The 18,509-nt window shown below is 50.1% G+C and overlaps 1 protein-coding gene across 1 annotated transcript in view; it reads left to right on the top strand.

Annotated features, from left to right (window-relative positions):
- EHD2 (EH domain containing 2) overlaps positions 1–10,404 on the top strand; it is a 47,746-nt gene extending 37,342 nt beyond the window's left edge. Inside the window, exons 4-5 of the mRNA XM_077932278.1 lie at positions 2,291–2,455; positions 3,671–10,404. Coding sequence (XP_077788404.1) covers positions 2,291–2,455; positions 3,671–4,207 — 702 coding nt within the window. The 3' untranslated portion in view covers positions 4,208–10,404. The remainder of the gene's footprint in view (positions 1–2,290; positions 2,456–3,670) is intronic.
- Positions 10,405–18,509: the final 8,105 nt, after the last annotated feature.

Below are 18,509 nucleotides of genomic sequence, written 5' to 3'. Positions count from 1 at the left end.
TCCTTGTGCCCTCCATCTTCCCCAACATCAGGGTCTTTTCCAGGGAGTCTTCTCTCCTCATGAGGTGGCCAAAGTCTTGGAGCCTCAGCTTCACGATCTGTCCTTCCAGTGAGCACTCAGGGCTGATTTCCTGCAGAATGGATAGGTTTGATCTTCTTGCAGTCCATGGGACTCTCAAGAGTCTCCTCCAGCACCATAATTCAAAAGCATCGATTCTTCGGCGATCAGCCTTCTTGATGGTCCAGCTCTCACTTCACTTCCATGCATCACTAGCACAAATCATCAAGGTAGCACAATTAGAAAGGACACTCACTTTATCCATTTCTCATCAGAGGCCCAGGACAGGATTTATAACCTGGCTCCTGGCTCCCTCTTTGCGGACGTTTCCTCTGCTCATCTCTCTCCCGCAACCCCTGCATCCTGTCTTGCCTGGGCTTCTGAGCCTTCTCACGCCCCAGACGTCAGCCGCTCCAGCTTGGCTGCCACCTCAAGGGTCGATGAGCCGTGCCAACGACGCGGAGATTTCCTTATTCTCCAGACAATGAGCTGCGCTGCTTCGCACAGGAAAGTCCTGAGCCATAAATCCCGCCGGTGGTTGGGGAAGCGAGCCCAGGGAATCCATCTTCTAGCCAGAAGTCCAGAACTGCAAAGCCTGCTTTAGGCTGCTCTCGAATGCTAGAATCTTCTTCAGTGCTGCATCGCTCAAGTCCTGGAAGGAACACGGTCAGTTTTCATGTGCACCAAGTTGGGGAAAGCTGGTAACGCTTTTGCTGGAAGCCTGAAGGTAGCATTCAAAAGTGGTCGGTGACTTCTACCATCTCAAGCTTCCTGGCCCTGTAAAAACACCTTTTCCTGGAAAGAACACCCTGCCTAGCACAAGTCCAGGATATCTGCTTTGGCACGTCTTTCTTTCCCCACCTAGCTGCCTTGACTTCTTTCTGCATCCTCTTCCTCTTTCTTCAGCACCGAAATGCTCTGCCTGACATCACTTAACCTTTTGCTTGTCTCCATGCTCCCCACTTGGAGGGCCTGCGGACATTCCATGACATCACGACAGCTCAGCCACTCAGGGCCGGCCCTACCGTTCGTCAGAGTAAGACGGCAGATGCCAGTGTGTGTGTGTGCACAGCTAAACAATGTTGGAGGGCAGTCACTAGGTGTGTGCTGCCAAGCCTGCCCTGCTTGCCCTAAGGCAGCCTGCAACCCTCAGGTGTGGTGGAGGACAGGTTCCTGTCATCAGTGCTGAAGGAACCTCCCCCTACCAGCTTGATCAGCTTTTGAGCATGGAATAGGAGGCAGCGCTATCTTGTCCTTAGCCTCAGGTGGCCAAAAAGCTTGGACCAGCCTTGCAACCAGTGGTGAGCAAAGAGCGGGGGGTGAGGGTCTGTATCTTTTTTTTTGGAAAAAAATATATTGAAGTTTCCACATTACAATAGGGGAGGAAAACCCAAACTAATACATAGGAAATAAAGAAAAGAAAGATACCGAAGAAAGAAGGAACAGAAAAAAGCTACAAGATACTCACTCAGCACTTAATAATAATAATAATAATAATAATAATAATAATAATAATAATAAATTTTATTTATACCCCGTCCTCCCCAGCCAGAGCTGGGCTCAGGGCCGCTAACACCAATAAAATCACCAATAAAAAAATAATGGGGGAGGACAATTTAAAATACAGGTTAAAATGCAATTTAAGATGCAGCCTCATTTTAAAAGTAGCCGATATCTTAACTTTCATCCTGAACAGGGGGGTTGTATCCAAGATTAGTCAGAGCAGACCCATCAAAATAGGCACAGCTCCCATTAATTTCGATGAGCAGTATCCAATGCATTCATATTATTACTATTATTACTATTATTATTATTATTATTATTATTATTATTATTATTTACTTATAGCCTGCCAATCTGACTGGGTTGCCCCAGCCACTCTGGGCAGCTTGCACAATGTAAAAACACAGCCAAACATTCAATATTAAAAATTTCCCGATACAGGCTGCCTTCAGATGTCTCCAGAAAGTTGTGTAGCTGTTTATGTCCTCGACATTTGACGGGAGGGTTTTCCACAGGGCAGGCCCTCTGCCTGGTTCCCTGTAACCTCACTTCTCACAGTGAGGAAACTGCCAGAAGGCCCTCAGAGCCATACCTCAGTGTCCAGGCTGAGCAATGGGGGTGGAGACCCTCCTTCAGGTATACTGGGCCGAGGCCGTTGAATGTGGCCTGACAGACACACGTGCTGCTCTTAAGAGCCGATCTTCATAACCTGCTGCTTCGGTCCACCCAGGTGCATGCTCACATCATCAGCCACCTGAAGAGAGAGATGCCGTCCGTTTTTGGCAAGGACAACAAGAAGAAAGCGCTGATTGCCAAGCTGCCCGTCATCTTCGCCAAGATCCAACTTGAGCATCACATCTCGCCGGGCGATTTCCCCGACTGCAACAAGATGCAGGTGAGGGCAGTTTCCTTGTCTCCCATCGCACTCATCTGAAGCAGCCATGATAGGCAAAACAACAAAGGTTTCCCTGTACTGTACCAGATCCCATCTCCTTTACTTTTTTGCCATGGTCCTCACCTCAGGATCAGCGGTAGGGAATCAATGTCCCTTCCAATGTTGGTGGTGGTGTGCAGGCACACCTAGTGTCATGGGCTGCTTGGATGCAGAGAAGTAGAGGGAGGCACCAGCTGGGGAACCACCAGGGGAAGAAGGCTCAGAGCCAGGGGATGACAATGAGTGGCCTGAGGGAGAAGACAGGGAAGAGGAGGTGTGGGGAGCTGAAGAGGTAACAGGGTTTAGTGAGCGGGAAGAGGCTGTGGCAGAGAGCAGTCCAGAATCAGAGGCAGAAGCAGAGGCTGGAGAGGCAGAGATGTGTCAGGCTGTTGAAGAAGCCAGGGGGTCTCCTCCTCCTCCTGCAACAAGCTCCCCTCCTGGTCTCCCAGAACCAGAAGAGGCATGAAGAGGGCAGAGGAGAAGTTAGCTTCATGCAGGCACAGTCTCAGATTGCTTGGGGAAAGACCAGGAGAGGAGGGGACTTAGGCAGCTGTGAGAAGGCCTTCACTCTCAGCAACTGCTTCATGTGGGCAAGACCTACTGGAGACCTACTGGCACTCCTGTGCAGATCCTGTTTTTGCTAATAGTTAACTCCAACTTAAGGGATGCGGGTGGCGCTGTGGGTTGAACCACAGAGCCTAGGACTTGCTGATCAGAAGGTTGGCAGTTTGAATCCCCGCGACGGGGTGAGCTCCCATTGCTCAGTCCCAAACCTAGCAGTTCGAAAGCACGTCAAAGTGCAAGTAGATAAATAGGTACCACTCTGGCGGGAAGGTAAATGGCGTTTCCGTGCGCTGCTCTGGTTCGCCAGAAGCAGCTTAGTCATGCTGGCCACATGACCCAGAAGCTGTACTCCGGCTCCCTCGGCCAATAAAGCAAGATGAGCGCCGCAACCCCAGAGTCAGTCATGACTGGACCTAACGGTCAGGGGTACCTTTACCTTTAACTCCAACTTGCTCAGTGTGATTTACTCCTGGCTCGCTCCTGTCACCCAGCTTCGGGTGGTTCAGCATCACTTAATGTATATAGAATATAGCATTGTATTCAAGCAGGCAGGAGTGCCACAGGGCTAGTCCCATGAGCTATGCCACTTCCTCCTCTCCCAATTCTTTCTAGGAGATGCTCATGGTGCACGACTTCACCAAATTCCACGGGCTGAAGCCGCGCATGGTGGATGCTTTGGACGAGCTGCTGACGCTGGACATTGCCAAGCTGATGCCCCTCCTGCGCCAGGAGGAGGTGGAGGTCCCCGAGCAGATCGTGCACGGCGGTGCCTTCGAGGGCACCCGCAACGGCCCCTTCATCGAAGGAGCGACCGAGGGGGCCTACGAGGGCATGGACGACGACGAGTGGGTGGTGACCAAGGACAAGCCCAAATACGACGAGATCTTCTACAACCTGTCCCCTATGGACGGCAAGCTGAGCGGCACCAAAGCCAAGAACTGGATGGTCACCACCAAGCTGCCCAACTCCGTCCTCGGCAAGATCTGGAAGCTCAGCGACGTCGACCGCGACGGCATGCTGGACGACGAGGAGTTTGCTCTTGCCAGCCACCTCATTGAGGTCAAGCTGGAGGGCCACGGCCTGCCCTCCGACCTGCCCCGCCACCTGGTGCCACCCTCCAAGCGTCGGCAGAAGGGGTCGGCGGAGTAAGGAACCTCCCCAAGCTGGCCTCCATTCCTACGCCAAGGCTTGAACTGCTCCAGTAGGCCCTGGTTTGGCTCCGACTTTTCATTTTCCACCCCTATCTGGCTCAAAGCCCTCGTGAAGGCCTCGTTCCCGCACAGCATGGCAGATCCTGCTTCCTGCTCCCTCCTTCAAGCCAGTCACCACTTCTGCCCTCTTCGTCATCCCTACTGGACTCAAAAGAAAACTAGAAAAGTTCCAGTCCACTCCAGCAGGCTTCAGTTCCTCACGTAGGCCTTAGTCCTCCAAGCATCATTTCAACTACTTCAGTTGGTCTCATGGTCCAGGTTTCCACTTCCTTCTCCCAGGCCTAGTTGGGCCTGTGGCTGTTGGCCTTCACTCGCGCCAGACTTTCCCAGGAGGTCTTCCTTTCTCAAAAAAAGGGCTTCCTGCAGCAATGCGGCAATAGTTATCTCACACTTGAGCTACCTGCTTTCTCGGCACCAGCCTTGGACTGTTCTCTTGCCGCTCGCAAACGAAGAGAACCTTGACCCAAGAATCCTGACCTTTTTTCACTGGGTCTTGGCCTTGTTGCCAGCTCAGCCTCCAAGCTGTGCCCTTCTCATTCCTCTGGCTCCATTAGAAACCTTCTCTACGTTGAACTTCCCTAGCTGGACATCTCAAGGCTGCTCGGGGACATTATTCCGGCAGGGCCTTATGGACAGCGACGGTCGAAGGTTTCCTTGGTGGCGTTGCTGCCGCCATTACTCCTTGCCGGACTCCATCAGTCAGGCTGGGGGGGTGACATGAGGCAGGGGTGAAGGAAGACCGGCAAAACATCAGTCCACACTCAGGTCCACGTGCAAACCTGACCAGGAAGCCTTTAAAGAAATCAGGGAGAGAGTATTCATTGACCCTGCCATCAGTAAGCTTGGTTCAACTACAGTGTCCACTTTTTTGAGCAAGGTTCACAGAATGAATGCTCACCTAGCAAGCTTTACATGCCCAGAGTACAGGACCCTCTAGGGAAGGGCTGTAGCTCAGTGGTAAGGAACCTGCTTTGCATGCAGAAGGTCCCCGGCATTTCCAGGTGAGGCTAAAGAAATGGATGGCGCTTGTCATTTCACAGATAGTGTTGGTGGTAGAAGAGAGCTTTGCCTGGGTTTCTTTTCCATCCTCGCAAGTGAAAATTATGCCTTGGGTGTTTTGTTGGCTTGGGAAAGCAAAGTAGAAACCATGGGCTAGATAGATAAACCAAGTTACAAGAACTCCCTTACTTCCCATTGGAGGGGTGCCCTTCACAGCGAGAACCTGCCCGGAATGTGCAAAATCCTCAGGGAAAACAAGGAGAGGTGGGCCAGCAGGAGACCAGCAGATGTTGGAAGTGCCTCCTGGCACCAGGCCCCCCGGGCGGCAGAGAATGCTTGAGGTGGCGGCCTTTCAAATCCAGCCTTTGAGATGGCCCTCTTTGCAGACCAGGGAGGCAAAAGCGTCTTCCACCTGGAGACGGGATTAAGAGCGCTCGCCTCAATGCAACAGGCATTTTCCCCAACCACGCCACCTTCTGGGAAGACGTTGGCAGAAGCAAGAGCTTCTTAGGAGACCCTTCCCAAGTGTTATGGGGTGTTATGGGGGATATGGGGTGGAAGCTCCTACACAGGAACAAAAGAGGTGGCGAAGGTCACCAACCTGCGTGGCTTTAAAAGCGGAGTAGACAAATTCATGGATGATAATGCCATCCATCCCCATCAGCCATTGTGGCTGTTGCCACCTCCCAAATCGGCATCCGGTTGGCCACTGTGAACCCAAGATGGCCCACTGACCTGATCCAGCAGGAGTCTTCTGATCCTCTTAGCAAGCTCTGCTTCAGCCCACGTTTGCTGGGTTCAAGCCAGAGCCGGCCCTACCAGTAGGCAAGAGGCGGAAACCTGGCCTTCACGTTCACAGGCCATATTTCGGGTGGGTACCACTGAAAGGCGTTGTCATTTGCTCCGTTTGTCGTTAAACATTTTGTCATGCCTGAGGGAGGCTGCCACTCTGTTTTCTCTGTCTCAGAAAACCAAATGCCTTGGAGTCTTCTCTGGGCTCAAGTAGGGTTGTTCCTTACAGAGGCCTGCGACACGGTGAGGAAGTTGCTGCCGTCCCATCCACTCCTCAAAAGCCTCTGCTGGCTTTTGAGAAACCACCCCCCAATTGCTCTGGCTGCCTGTTTGTGCTGACTACTGAAATAGCCTCCATTCCTAGGCCTGAATACTGCTGGAGGCCACACCCCAAGCCTCCTGGGATTTAGCTTCCTCCAAACATCATGTTTTTTCTACTGGCCAAAGGCCTGGGTTGACCTCACAGCCAAGAAGATCTCCATCCATTTGCAAGGGTGAGGTGGTTGAGAAAGTTGAATAAGGGCTGATGTCCAGATGGGCAGTGTATGGCTTGAGGCTTACATTGGACTAAGGCAGCCGAAATTAGGAACCGGGGAGCAATCTGCTTCAGCTTGCACTTAAAGATGAATTTACCTACCTAATCCGCATGCCCCAAAACAATATGCAAACCGAAAACGCAGCCACCCTTTGAAATTTGCACTTTTCTGTTCTATAGCCAAATAAAAAGATGAATGTGTTAGCAGAGAGGCTGCATAGAAATGCATATATTGCTGAAATTAACACACAAGACTTATTTATATTGGGGGGAGTTGCTTGCAAAAGAACTGCGCTGGCTTGGCCTGGTGGGAGTTGTAGTCCAAAACATCCGGAGGGCACCAGGTTGGCGATGGCTGCAGTTATGCAATTAACATAGCACGGGGTTTTTGTGTTGCGGTTTTGAGAGGGCTGTCTGAGTTACCCATCTGTCGCACCAAAAGCAAAGGCAGAATATTGCACCACACTTTAAGACCAACTAATGTTATGGCACAAGCCTTTCTGGAATCATGAATTTGTGAGTCTCTAAGGGACGCGGGTGGCGCTGTGGGTTAAACCACAGAGCCTAGGACTTGCAGATCAGAAGGTCGGCGGTTCGAATCCCGGCGACGGGGTGAGCTCCCGTTGCTCAGTCCCTGCTCCTGCCAACCTAGCAGTTTGAAAGCACATCAAAGTGCAAGTAAATAAATAGGTACCGCTCCGGCGGGAAGGTAAACAGCATTTCTGTGTGCTGCTCTGGTTCACCAGAAGCGACTTAGTCATGCCGGCCACATGACCTGGAAGCTGTACGCCGGCTCCCTCGGCCAATAAAGCGAGATGAGCGCCGCAACCCCAGAGTCGGCCACGACTGGACCTAATGATCAGGGGTCCCTTTACCTTTAAGGTGCCACAAGGCTCTTGTGTAAATTCCATCCATTGGGAAGCCTGAGCAGCCCCACCCACCCCAGCCTCAGCTTTTTATCGCGCTCCCCTCCAGCCCACTTCCCCACCACCACCACCAGCTTTTTATGTAACGAAAACCATGCGCATTAATTGCTTTCATGCAATAAAATTTTCTGTCTTGTTTGGTCCTCAATCTGTGCATTAGCAGTGCCAGAGTTTTGCATTTATATTATCCTAACACTGTGCCTTAGGCTCACCCTCTTACAAGGCATCATAGCTGCATTTCTACCCAAGCAGCACCCTGGATCTCTTCTGCAACTGATAGGAAGCCTGCCCTTTGGTGCTAGCTCTGATCCGAGGGCCCTCTTTGGTAATTCTGTCCAGACCTCACCCCCATGCCATGCACCTCTGCAAGCCTTTTCCCTTGCTGAGAAGACCAAAGCAGTGTTCTGCCCACTCTTGATGCTTCCAAGATGCTCCTTTTGACCTGGGAGCATGTCATAATGAACATATACCTGCTTTGGGTTGTTGGGGTTTCTACTATCCTGGCTTCCCTGCAAAGGACGCTGCGGGTTGTCACTTGCTTAGGGTGCTGAGAATTATCTGCTTAAAGATCCTGTTGCAAACCTGCAGTTCCCAGGGGGAGAGGAAGTGACTGGTAAACCAGTTCAAGCCTGTCGTGTAGACGTGGCCTCTGCGTCTGATTCAGTAGGACTAAAACCGGAGAACCGGCCATAGAGACAAGTAAGGGATGCATGGTTCGCCATCCTCTTTCTTAGGTGCTGCAGAGCAGCTTGGCAGCTAACTCCACAATGGTTCTCCGGAGGCTGTGAAGCACTCCCTGGCAGGGCTGTGATTGTTCCATGTTGAAAATTAAAGATTTGTACATTCAGTCTTTGGAATATATTGCGCCACACACTGAAGAGCTTACGCCATGGGTGAGCAACCCTTCAACGTTATAATATCTTTACAACTATTACAGGAATTGTAAAGGATGCTTGTCCCTGCAGTGTTATCCAAATCTTTAGACCTTTGAGCCAGAGCTCCTGGGTTGTTTTTCCTGTGCTGCAATTAAACATGTAGGTGGTCTGATATTGAAAGGTTGTCCCCCCTTGACCTAAATATTGGCTGTCAGCTGTCTGCGAGCCCCCTCAAGTACCTTGGCTGAGCTGCTGTGATGTCACAGAATGTGCGTGATCATTAGTGGTTAGAGGGGGCTATTTACAATTTACGTGGTTCTTATGAGAAAGATGTCTGGTTCTGTGGGAAGTGTTGTGGGAATGAGGTTCAGAGGTGACATCGATTCCACATATCGCTTCAACATAACAAGTCTTCTCTGCAAGTTTCTAATGATGTAGATTTGTATATGCTTTCATACTTTTTCCTCCTGCTAATTGATTTTTTCCCTCCCTCCCAAATCATTGGAGTTCAAAAGAAGTACAGTGGTACCTCGGGTTAAGAACTTACGGTAATTCGTTCCAGAGGTCCGTTCTTAACCTGAAACGGTTCTTAACCTGAGGCATGCTTTTGCTAATGGGGCCTCCCACTGCCACTGCACCGCTGGCACAGGATTTCCGTTCTTATCCTGGGGCAAAGTTCTTAACCTGGAGCAACCACTTACTGGTTAGCGGAGTTTGCAACCCGAAGCATCTGTAGCCCGAGGTACCACTGTATGTTAGAGGGATGAGAAAGAACATCAGGAGGCGAAGAAACTTGGAAAAGTTTCCAAGCATTTATCCAAATCCATGAGGTCTAGCAACTTGCTTTAAAACAAGTACACCAAAGAATCGAGAGGTTCTCAGATGCGTAGCTCTTTGTTGGGCAGAAAATCCTTTGCTGGCATGTCATCCTTTGGGTGCGACACAAACAACATTCCGTTCATTCATTACATTACTTTGTCAACAAACTTTTGCCAGTAGTCGTGGAGTTCAAATCTGCTTCCCGGCCTCTCCAGCTGTGTTTTTGCAGTAGCACTGTTTCAGGTCAAGTTTGTTCTCATGTCAGCACTGTGTGTAGGGAATAGCTGTCACTTTTATTCCATCTGCATTGCTTCATGTATACCTGCTGGGCTCAGATCCCTCCCTCTTTCACTGTATTCCAGCTGCACACTCCAGCTTGTTCGTTCGCTCCATTCAGCCTTATTGTTACTATTGCAGAAGCCATGGGCGTATTATTTCACATTGAAACAGCAGCATTTACCTGTATCTGCCGAGTTAGCTTGCCGTTTGCTTTAGGAGTGACTTGATGCTGACTTTGGAGATTTCTGGATTGGGTGAAACAGACAGGGAGCAGAGAGCGTGTAGCTGACATTCAGGTGGCCTGGTTCTGGCGGAAGCTGTGTGGCACCTAACAGATCCCTAGAGTGCTCTTAGAGAACCCCTTAGCCCACTGGTGAAGCTGTGGGTTCCCCATTCTGTAGGCAGGGCTGTCACCCCGTTTTTGGTTGCAGATGTTGGCATTTTAAGCACAGACTCCAAACTCTGCACCCAGAATAGAGGATGCAAGCCACCTATACAAAATATGAATATCCTTATGTGTGTGCATATACACCGTTTCACCCAGTTTGTTCTGCTTCCAGACTTTTCCCAGCACCCCTGTATTTACAAGGTCATTCCCAATCACTTTACTGCAGAGGCAAAAGCTGATCTGCATCCCAGGATTTTGCACCAGCAGAGCTGCCCCGTCCCCTGGGATGTAAAGGGAAGACAGACAGCTCCACGTCAAACCTCAGGATCGAGGCGAGAAGTTTGATTCCAGGTGGTGGTGGGGAAATCTTAGGAACCAACTGTCTTCACTGAGACCCCTCTGCTGGTCTTGATGCACTTCCTTGGGAGACCCAGGTGTGCAGAGGACCCCCTGCTGCTTCCGCAATGTGCCTTTGTCACTGTAACAGCATTTCAGCCTAAATAAAACATGTTGTATTTACCAGCCGGAGTTTGGCCTGCTTTTCCTGGGATCTTGGTGCTGTGTGTGTGTACAGTGGAGCCTCACAAGACGAAATTAATTCGTTCCGTGAGTTTTGTCTTGCGATTTTTTTCGTCTTGCGAAGCACGGTGTCGGGAAAGTTTTGGAAAAGCTTCAAAAATCACCAAAGTCTTTAAAAATCTCAAAAAAGGCTACCACACCGCGTTCTATGAGTTGCTCCTCGAAGTCAAGTCGCAACTGTATTAACGGTGTTAAGAAAAAGGAAACAAACTTGCAAGACATTTCCGTCTTGCGAAGCAAGCCCATAGGGAAAATCGTCTTGCGAAGCAGCTCAAAAAACAAAAAACCCTTTCGTCTAGCGAGTTTTTTGTCTTGCGAGGCATTCGTCTTGCGAGGTACCACTGTATATGTGTGTGTAGCATAGGGCTTATGGCTATTCCCTCACATTGGTGTGACAGTTTAGCAGTGTGGTATTCAGTTTCTTACGTTTGTATGTTACAGTGCAGCAGCTGTGGCCTGGGGAGAGTCCCAGGAGCTATTATTATTATTATTATTATTATTATTATTATTATTATTAATACCCCGCCCATCTGGCTGGGTTTCCCCAGCCACTCTGGGCGGCTCCCAACAGAATATTAAAAACACGATAAAACATCAGACATTAAAAACTTCCCTAACAGGGCTGCCTTCAGATGCCTTCTAAAAGTCAGATAGTTGTTTATTTCCTTGACATCTGATGGGAGGGCGTTCCACAGGGTGGGCACCACTACTGAGAAGGCCCTCTGCCTGGTTCCCTGTAACCTCACTTCTCGCAGGGAGGGAACCACCAGAAGGTCCTCTGAACTGGACCTCAGTGTCCGGGCAGAACGATGGGGGTGGAGACGCTCCTTCAGGTGTACTGGGCCGAGGCCATTTAGGGCTTTTAATTTCAGCACCAACACTTTGAATTGTGCTCAGAGCCAATGTAGGTCTTTTAGGAACGGTGTTATATGGTCTCAGCGGCCACTCCCAGTCACCAGTCTAGCTGCCGCATTCTGGATTAGTTGTAGTTTCCAGATCACCTTCAAAGGTAGCCCCACGCAGAGTGCATTGCAGTAGTCCAAGCGGGAGATAACCAGAGCATGCAACACTCTGGCGAGACAGTCTGCGGGCAGGTAGGGTATCAGCCTGCATACCAGATGGAGCTGAGAGACAGCTGCCCTAGACACAGAATTGACCTGCACCTCCATGGACAGCTGCGAGTCCAAAATGACTCTCAGGCTGCGCACCTGGTCCTTCAGGGGCACAGTTACCCCATTCAGGACCTGGGAGTCCTCCACACCCGTCCACCTCCTGTCCCCCCAAAACAGTACTTCTGTCTTGTCAGGATTCAACCTCAATCTGTTAGCCGCCATCCATCCTCCAACCGCCTCCAGACACTCACACAGGACCTTCACTGGTTCTGATTTAAAAGAGAGGTAGAGCTGGGTGTCATCTGCATACTGATGAACACCCAGCCCAAACCCCCTGATGATCTCTCCCAGCGGCTTCATATAGATGTTAAAAAGCATGGCGGAGAGGATGGAACCCTGAGCAGAGGCAAAAGGCGCCGCTGAAATTTGAGAACCCCAAGTCTGCCACTGTTTCCCCAAAGAACCCTGGGAAGTGTAGCGGAGCCCTCCCAGAGCTACAGTTCCCATTAACCCTTGAGGGACCATCGTGTCTTTTTTCTACGGCTGCACCATTCTCTTCCTTGAGAGAAACCAAAGATCTGCAGGACTTGTCCCGTACAAAGCCATGGGGGAGGGAAGAAATTTTGGAGACCCACGTAGCTTTTTTCCCTCCATTTGGCAGGGCATGGCAAGTGTCCCCAGCCTGTGACTCACCCACTGGGCCCCAGCCAGAACACTCCTCGCCAGGCCAAAGGAAACTTTCACATTCCTCTCTCGGGTGCCAAAAAGAACAGGCGGTACCAAACGGCTCAGTACATGGAGATTCCACGGTGGGGGTAGCGCTGGGGCAAAGCCCCTGCCCGACTAAGGAGGGCAGAGTGGGTGCGGTTTGCTAATTTAAGACTATTGAACGGGGCAGCTCTACAGACGATAGTTTGCATGACTTTATTGACTTAATAACCTCGTCACCCAGAGCTCAGGGGACCTCCTGCACATTCTGCTGAGTGGAGCTCTGGATAGGTGCCCTAATATCCTGCCCTGGTGGCTCCACAAATCCAAGAGGGCCCCTCCGGATTGCACCGCTACCAGGCCAGCAATTGCAAGCTCAGTGACCAGCCAGTTCTTCGCTATGTCCAATGGGAGGACTGGGAACGAGGGCCTGCGCACACATTGGCCGTGCACATAAATTTAAAGCGCACACAAGAAAAGAACAGGAACGGCAGCTTGTTAAGAGTGCTGGGAATTGTAGTTCTGTGGTGGGCAAACTACGGTTCCCACGATTCTTTGTGGGCATGCTTTAAATGTGCCTTACGTATGGTGTGCACGCAACCATTATGGGAGCGCTACAGGTGGCATGATTTAATCACTGGCGCTCTTTTGGATTGGGATGTGGACATGGTTCACAGCAAGATTTAAAGGCTCTAGCAGATATTAAAGTTTTTAAATGCACGAAAAACAAGCCTAGTGTTATGTTTAAGAGCTATTACGCACGCACGCACGCACGCACGCACACACACACACACACACACCAGCCCTGCAAATCAGTCTGCAAAAATAAGGAGCCTTCACAAATTTCTGCAACCCATCTGCTCTCACATTATTAATCATTTGTGGCCCACCCACACCCAGAACCACCATGTTCTCTGCCTGATTGCTTGGAAGTGATCAGTATTCGCCATAGGCGACCAGGTCAGAGGCTATTTATACTAACATGGATTTGAATCTCCATATGACCAATAAGCACGCAGGAAAATAGGAGATGGGGCGTAATCCACTATTCAGGTTTCTAACAAATATATTTCTACTATTTATGTACCAGTCAGCTAACAAACTCAAGCTCCTAAGACGGTTTACATACAGTGGAACAGTTTTAACTGTGTCGCTTCCCCAGAACAACAGTGTGATCAAAACCACTGAGCCTCATGGGCTTGCCAATCAGAAGGTCGGTGGTTCGAATCCCCGCAACGGGGTGAGCTCCCATTGCTCTGTCCCAGCTCCTGTCTACCTAGCAGTTCGAAAGCACGCCAGTGCAAGTAGATAAATAGATACCGCTGCAGCAGGAAGGTAAACGGCATTTCCGTGTGGTCTGGCTTCTGTCACAGTTTTCCTTTGTGCCAGAAGTGGTTTAGTCCTGCTGGCCACACGATCTGGAAAGCTGTCTGTGGACGAATGCCAGCTTCCTCGGCCTGAAAAGCGAGATGAGCGCCGCAACCCCAGAGTCGCCTTTGATTAGACTTCTAGGGGTCCTTTACCTTTTTACCTACAATCAACATAAAACAATTTATGCTTCCACCACATTCAGAACAGTAAAAATGAAAGTGAACCCTAAAACCCAAAACAACTATCAGCTGATTCCAGCTAATTTCCAAAGATCTACAAAAATGAAAAGGCAACACACTGGCTAATAACTGTTAGTGAATATATAATCAGTTATGATGTCATTCAAAATATACGAATAAGCTGCTTAAAAATGATGTTATATATCATGCAACACATCTCACAAAATATGCAAGTAACTGCAAGTTGCTATATGTATGAGTCAAAGAAAGAATCAAGCAAATCAATCAATAGCGAGGAACGCAATGGTTGGCATGAAAAGGGGGAGGATGTGGATATTTCCCCCCTCCCATTGCAATAATCTACTGACAATGTTTCAGAAAGGAGGGGGCGGAATCTGCTCATCGCTTCTTCCGCTCCAGCCTAAAGGAGTCTGAGTGTTATCTGTATAGAGATAAGATGACTGCTTATGCAACTGTAACACTCATGCAGTCCAGCATCTCCCATAGTCTTTAGTAGTTTATTTTAGTTTCGCAGTAGCTGTAAAAGAATAAAAGAAGTTATGCTTCAGAGCCGTCGTTCGTGTAGTTTATACTCTGCTGTGCTCCGCTGACTTTGGAACTGAGTTTGGTGCTCACGGCTCCAAGTTGTGAGTCCACTGCACTTAGACCTGCTTCCCGCAGTGGAAGGTCTCTGGAAGTGCTTTCGCAGCTTGCTTGGCCCAGTCGGGGCTGAAGACGTTGAGCCCAGTTGGTGTCACCGGCTCAAAGGCAAAGCTGACACGCCAAGCTGTCTCTCAAAGGAAGACGTCTCTCCAAAGTCTCAAAAGGACAGTATATCTGGAATAAAGGTGTATTACAGCTTCTGTGCGGGACGCGGGTGGCACTGTGGGTTAAACCACAGAGCCCAGGGCTTGCCGATCAGAAGGTCAGCGGTTCGAATCCCCGCAACAGGGTGAGCTCTCTTTGTTTGGTCCCTGCTCCTGCCATCCTAGCAGTTCGAAAGCACGTCAAAGGGCAAGTAGATAAATAGGTACCTCTCCGGCGGGAAGGTAAACGGCGTTTCCGTGCGCTGCTCTGGTTTGCCAGAAGCGGCTTAGTCATGCTGGTCACATGACCCGGAAGCTGCACGCCGGCTCCCTCGGCCAATAAAGTGAGATGAGCGCCGCAACCCCAGAGTCGTCTGCAACTGGACCTAATGGTCAGGGGTCCCTTTACCTTTTACAGCTTCTGTACACTGAGTGTTTTGTAGAAAGAACTCAGGATTCCTGGATCTCGACCTTCGATTATAAGGGTTGGATTATGAATCCAACCAAGTGAGAGTGGGTTCAGTGAAATTAATTGTCACCTAACCCCAATTGAGTGGTTGTCATCCGACCTGCTTAGGAAAATCTGCTCTTTGCAGCACAGCATTCGGTCCCCCTTAATAAAGGATTTCCCTTCTTTCCTGTGTTGTTTCTTAAACCCTGCTGTCTCCTGCTTCCCTGACTGCTGTTTCCAAGTCACTGCTTTTGATTTTGGAACAGAAGTGGAGACAGAGAGCGAGCGGATCCTAACCCTTGCTCTGGGTTCTACCCACGCATAGAAAAGGGGTGCGAACGAGGTCGGAGCCGAGACCCAGAGCATTTCAGGGGTCAGTGGAAAACAGATGTTGGGGCAGGAAAGGGGGGAAAGGAGTGAGTCAGAATTTAAAAGGTGAGTCAGAAAATGGTGGAGGGAGCCAAGTACATTTGTGCGCGTGCTTCTATGGAAAGTCTGCGGCCGAGCGAGGGAAGGGTGTAGCCTAAAGGGGACACAGGGAATGCCAGCTTCCGCACTTCTAGCAGAAATAATACAGCGGAACCTGGGAATGAGGAACATATTCCAGGCTGGGGTCCGCCTTCCCTTCAGAGTGACCTCCCAGGAGCCACATTGCAATGGTGGGCGGGGCCAGAGGCAAAGTGGCAGAGCAATAATAATAATAATAATAATAATAATAATAATAATATTTTTATACCCTGCCCTTCCCAGTTCAAAAACCGGGCTCAGGGCGGCTAACAACAAATTTAAAACACTTAATTGTAAAAGCAGCATAAAATACAGTATAAAAACATGAATAACAAATTCAAAGTTAAGAAATCAGTTTAGGGGAAATGAATCTAATAAGCATTAGATAATCCCCAGGGCTAGCTGGCTGAATTAGTCCAACTTGGGCCATCAAGGAGGCCAGGGGAGAATTAGCTGTGGGGTCTCAGAGCAGGTGATCTTCATAAAAGGGGAGGGGGAGGGGGAGGGAAGAGAAGGGAAATAATAGATCAGGCTGAATTCAAATTAAAGGCCAGGCGGAATAGCTTTGTCTTACAGGCCCAACGGAAGGAGGTTAAATCCAGCAGGGCCCTGGTCTCATGGGACAGAGCATTCCACCAGGTCGGAGCCATCACTGAGAAGGCCCTGGCCCTGGTGGAGGATAGTCTGACTTCCTACAAGAGTGACGGCAACCTTTGCAAAGTGAGCTAGTTTCACAACACCTCCCAAGTTTTGCAGGATTTGTGAGACCGCACACTGGAAGATATGCAGGCATCGGTGATCGAAGAGCACACTGAAATAAAACAGGGATAAAACAGCCACATGTGAGTCTGCACAGAAGATATATGCTAAGTCCTGTCCCTCAGTGCAGCAAGATATAGAAAAGTCCCCCCCCCCCCAGTGAAGTCTCCAAGCTTTCAGTCCCAAATTATTAGTCAGGCAGTCAACCCAACTGGTCTCTGCAATTATGACAGAGCACGATTCTGTTCTAGATAATGAAAGGCCTCAGGAAACTTGCAACATATTGCAAAAAATAAAATAAAAATCTGTCTGGAGTCTCCTTCCCTCTCTGGACCAGTAAGGGGCGATGAGTCAGATTGCAATAATCCATACATTATGGTATCGCAAGGCCAAGTAATCTCTTCCATTTCTGCAAAATGCACACATCTGGTTGTCCCCTGTAACTAGTTGTACCTTTCACATGTTTCTCCTTCGGTGCAAAACAGAAAACACACATTTTGAGGTGTGTGTGGGTTTTGTAGGGGTGGCTGGCATTACGTTTAATGCCCCTCCCCCCCCCCCCCGACGCCACGGGGATTACTCTTGACTTAAGCAACAGTGGGGAGCCTGTATCTTCCAGCTGGCGGATGGTGCGGCATGAATACCGAAGGGAAACATCCGCCAGCCCTCAAACTCCTGTGAAAACAGTTAGCAGTGTTGGAAAAACACACTCACCACCCTGGCCTTTGCCAGCCACACCCAGCACCCGGCCCCTCCAGAGCCCAGATGGACTGGGGCAAGCCTGTCCCCTAGTGGCTGCATGCAAAACTGACAGTGGACATGCATACCTATGTTTGCATACTTTGATTTATCATATACCTCAGGAGTAGGGAATTGCAGAATCATGAAGAGTCAGAAGGGGTCACAAGGGTCATCTAGTCCAGCCCCAGCCCCACATTTTCTCCTCACCCCTAAAGAAAGAACAACCCTATATCTCTCCCAAAACCTAAAATACCAACCCTCCTTCCCCTTCCCCATTGTCAGTCGCCCTCTCCTCCGCCGTGAATTTGTCCAGTCCTCTTTGAAAGCCAACCAAGTTGGTGGCCATCACTCTCCTGTGGGAGCATAGCTGTCAACCGTCCCTTATTTGGCGGGAAACCCCCTTATCCCAGCGCCGTGTCCCGCTGCTGTCCCGGATTGATGATGTCCCTTAAATTTCCCGGGTTTCATGCTCGCCCAGCTTGGGAGGGAAGCAGCGGATCGGGGTCCTCTGCCGCGAGAGAGAGAGCGCACACAAGCTGCCGCGTCTCCGTCTCTCCCTTTTCCCCCTCAGGGGCGCATTGTGAGGAGATGGGTGGCGGCAGGCGGGCAGACAGCCCCTCTCTTGTGAGACTTCCGTCGCGCTGCCAGGGGAAGCCGGAGGCGGCAGCGGCTGAGGAGGCGGCCTGAGGGAGGAGGAAGAGGAAGAGGAAGGGATGGGGAGGGATGCAGAAGGGCGGTGTTTCAGTGGCCACAGTGCCGCCGCAACCACCTCATGCCGGGCTCGTGGGTGGCGTGGGCGAGAATCTCTCTCCCTCCCTCTCGGGCAGGGAAGGGCCGATGGAACTCATAAGCCAAGCAAAATCCCTTATTTTGGCTGCTGATCCCTTATTTTCGAGGCTGCTGGTCCCTTATTTTCAAATCTGTAAGTTGGCAGCTATGTGTGGGAGGGAGTTCCACTGTTCCAACATTCAGATTCAATGGACGTCCAGGTCAGAGCTTCAGTGTCATGAAAGAGGGAGGAAAACTCTCCTCCATCCACTTTCTCCACCCCGTGCATAACTCCATGCATTTCTAACCGTGCAATTTCTTACCCGCCTTCTCTCTCTAAACTCACAAACCCCAAATGCCACATCGCTCAGGAGGAAAGGGCAAGCCAAGTATCTCAGCAACCTCCCCGCTCAGCCTGCATACATTCCCTGAGCCCAGTGGGGGTAATAAATAAATAGATGATACTGCAACTCCTATTGCTTAATGGCTGCTGCTGGGATAGCTCATTCAGCAGAACACGATGGTCTTCTATGTCAGGGTTGTGGGTTCGAGTTCTGCTTTGGGCAAAAGATGCCTGCATTAGAATCATAGAAGAGTGGGAAGGGACCCGAGGGTCATCTAGTTCACCCCTCCCTGCCATGCAAGG

This window comes from Podarcis muralis, chromosome 7 (genome assembly GCF_964188315.1).
Source record: "Podarcis muralis chromosome 7, rPodMur119.hap1.1, whole genome shotgun sequence".
NCBI classification, from domain to species: Eukaryota; Metazoa; Chordata; class Lepidosauria; order Squamata; family Lacertidae; genus Podarcis; species Podarcis muralis.
The sequence above is the reverse complement of the archived record's forward strand: the minus strand, read 5'-3'. Positions and strand labels throughout refer to the sequence as shown.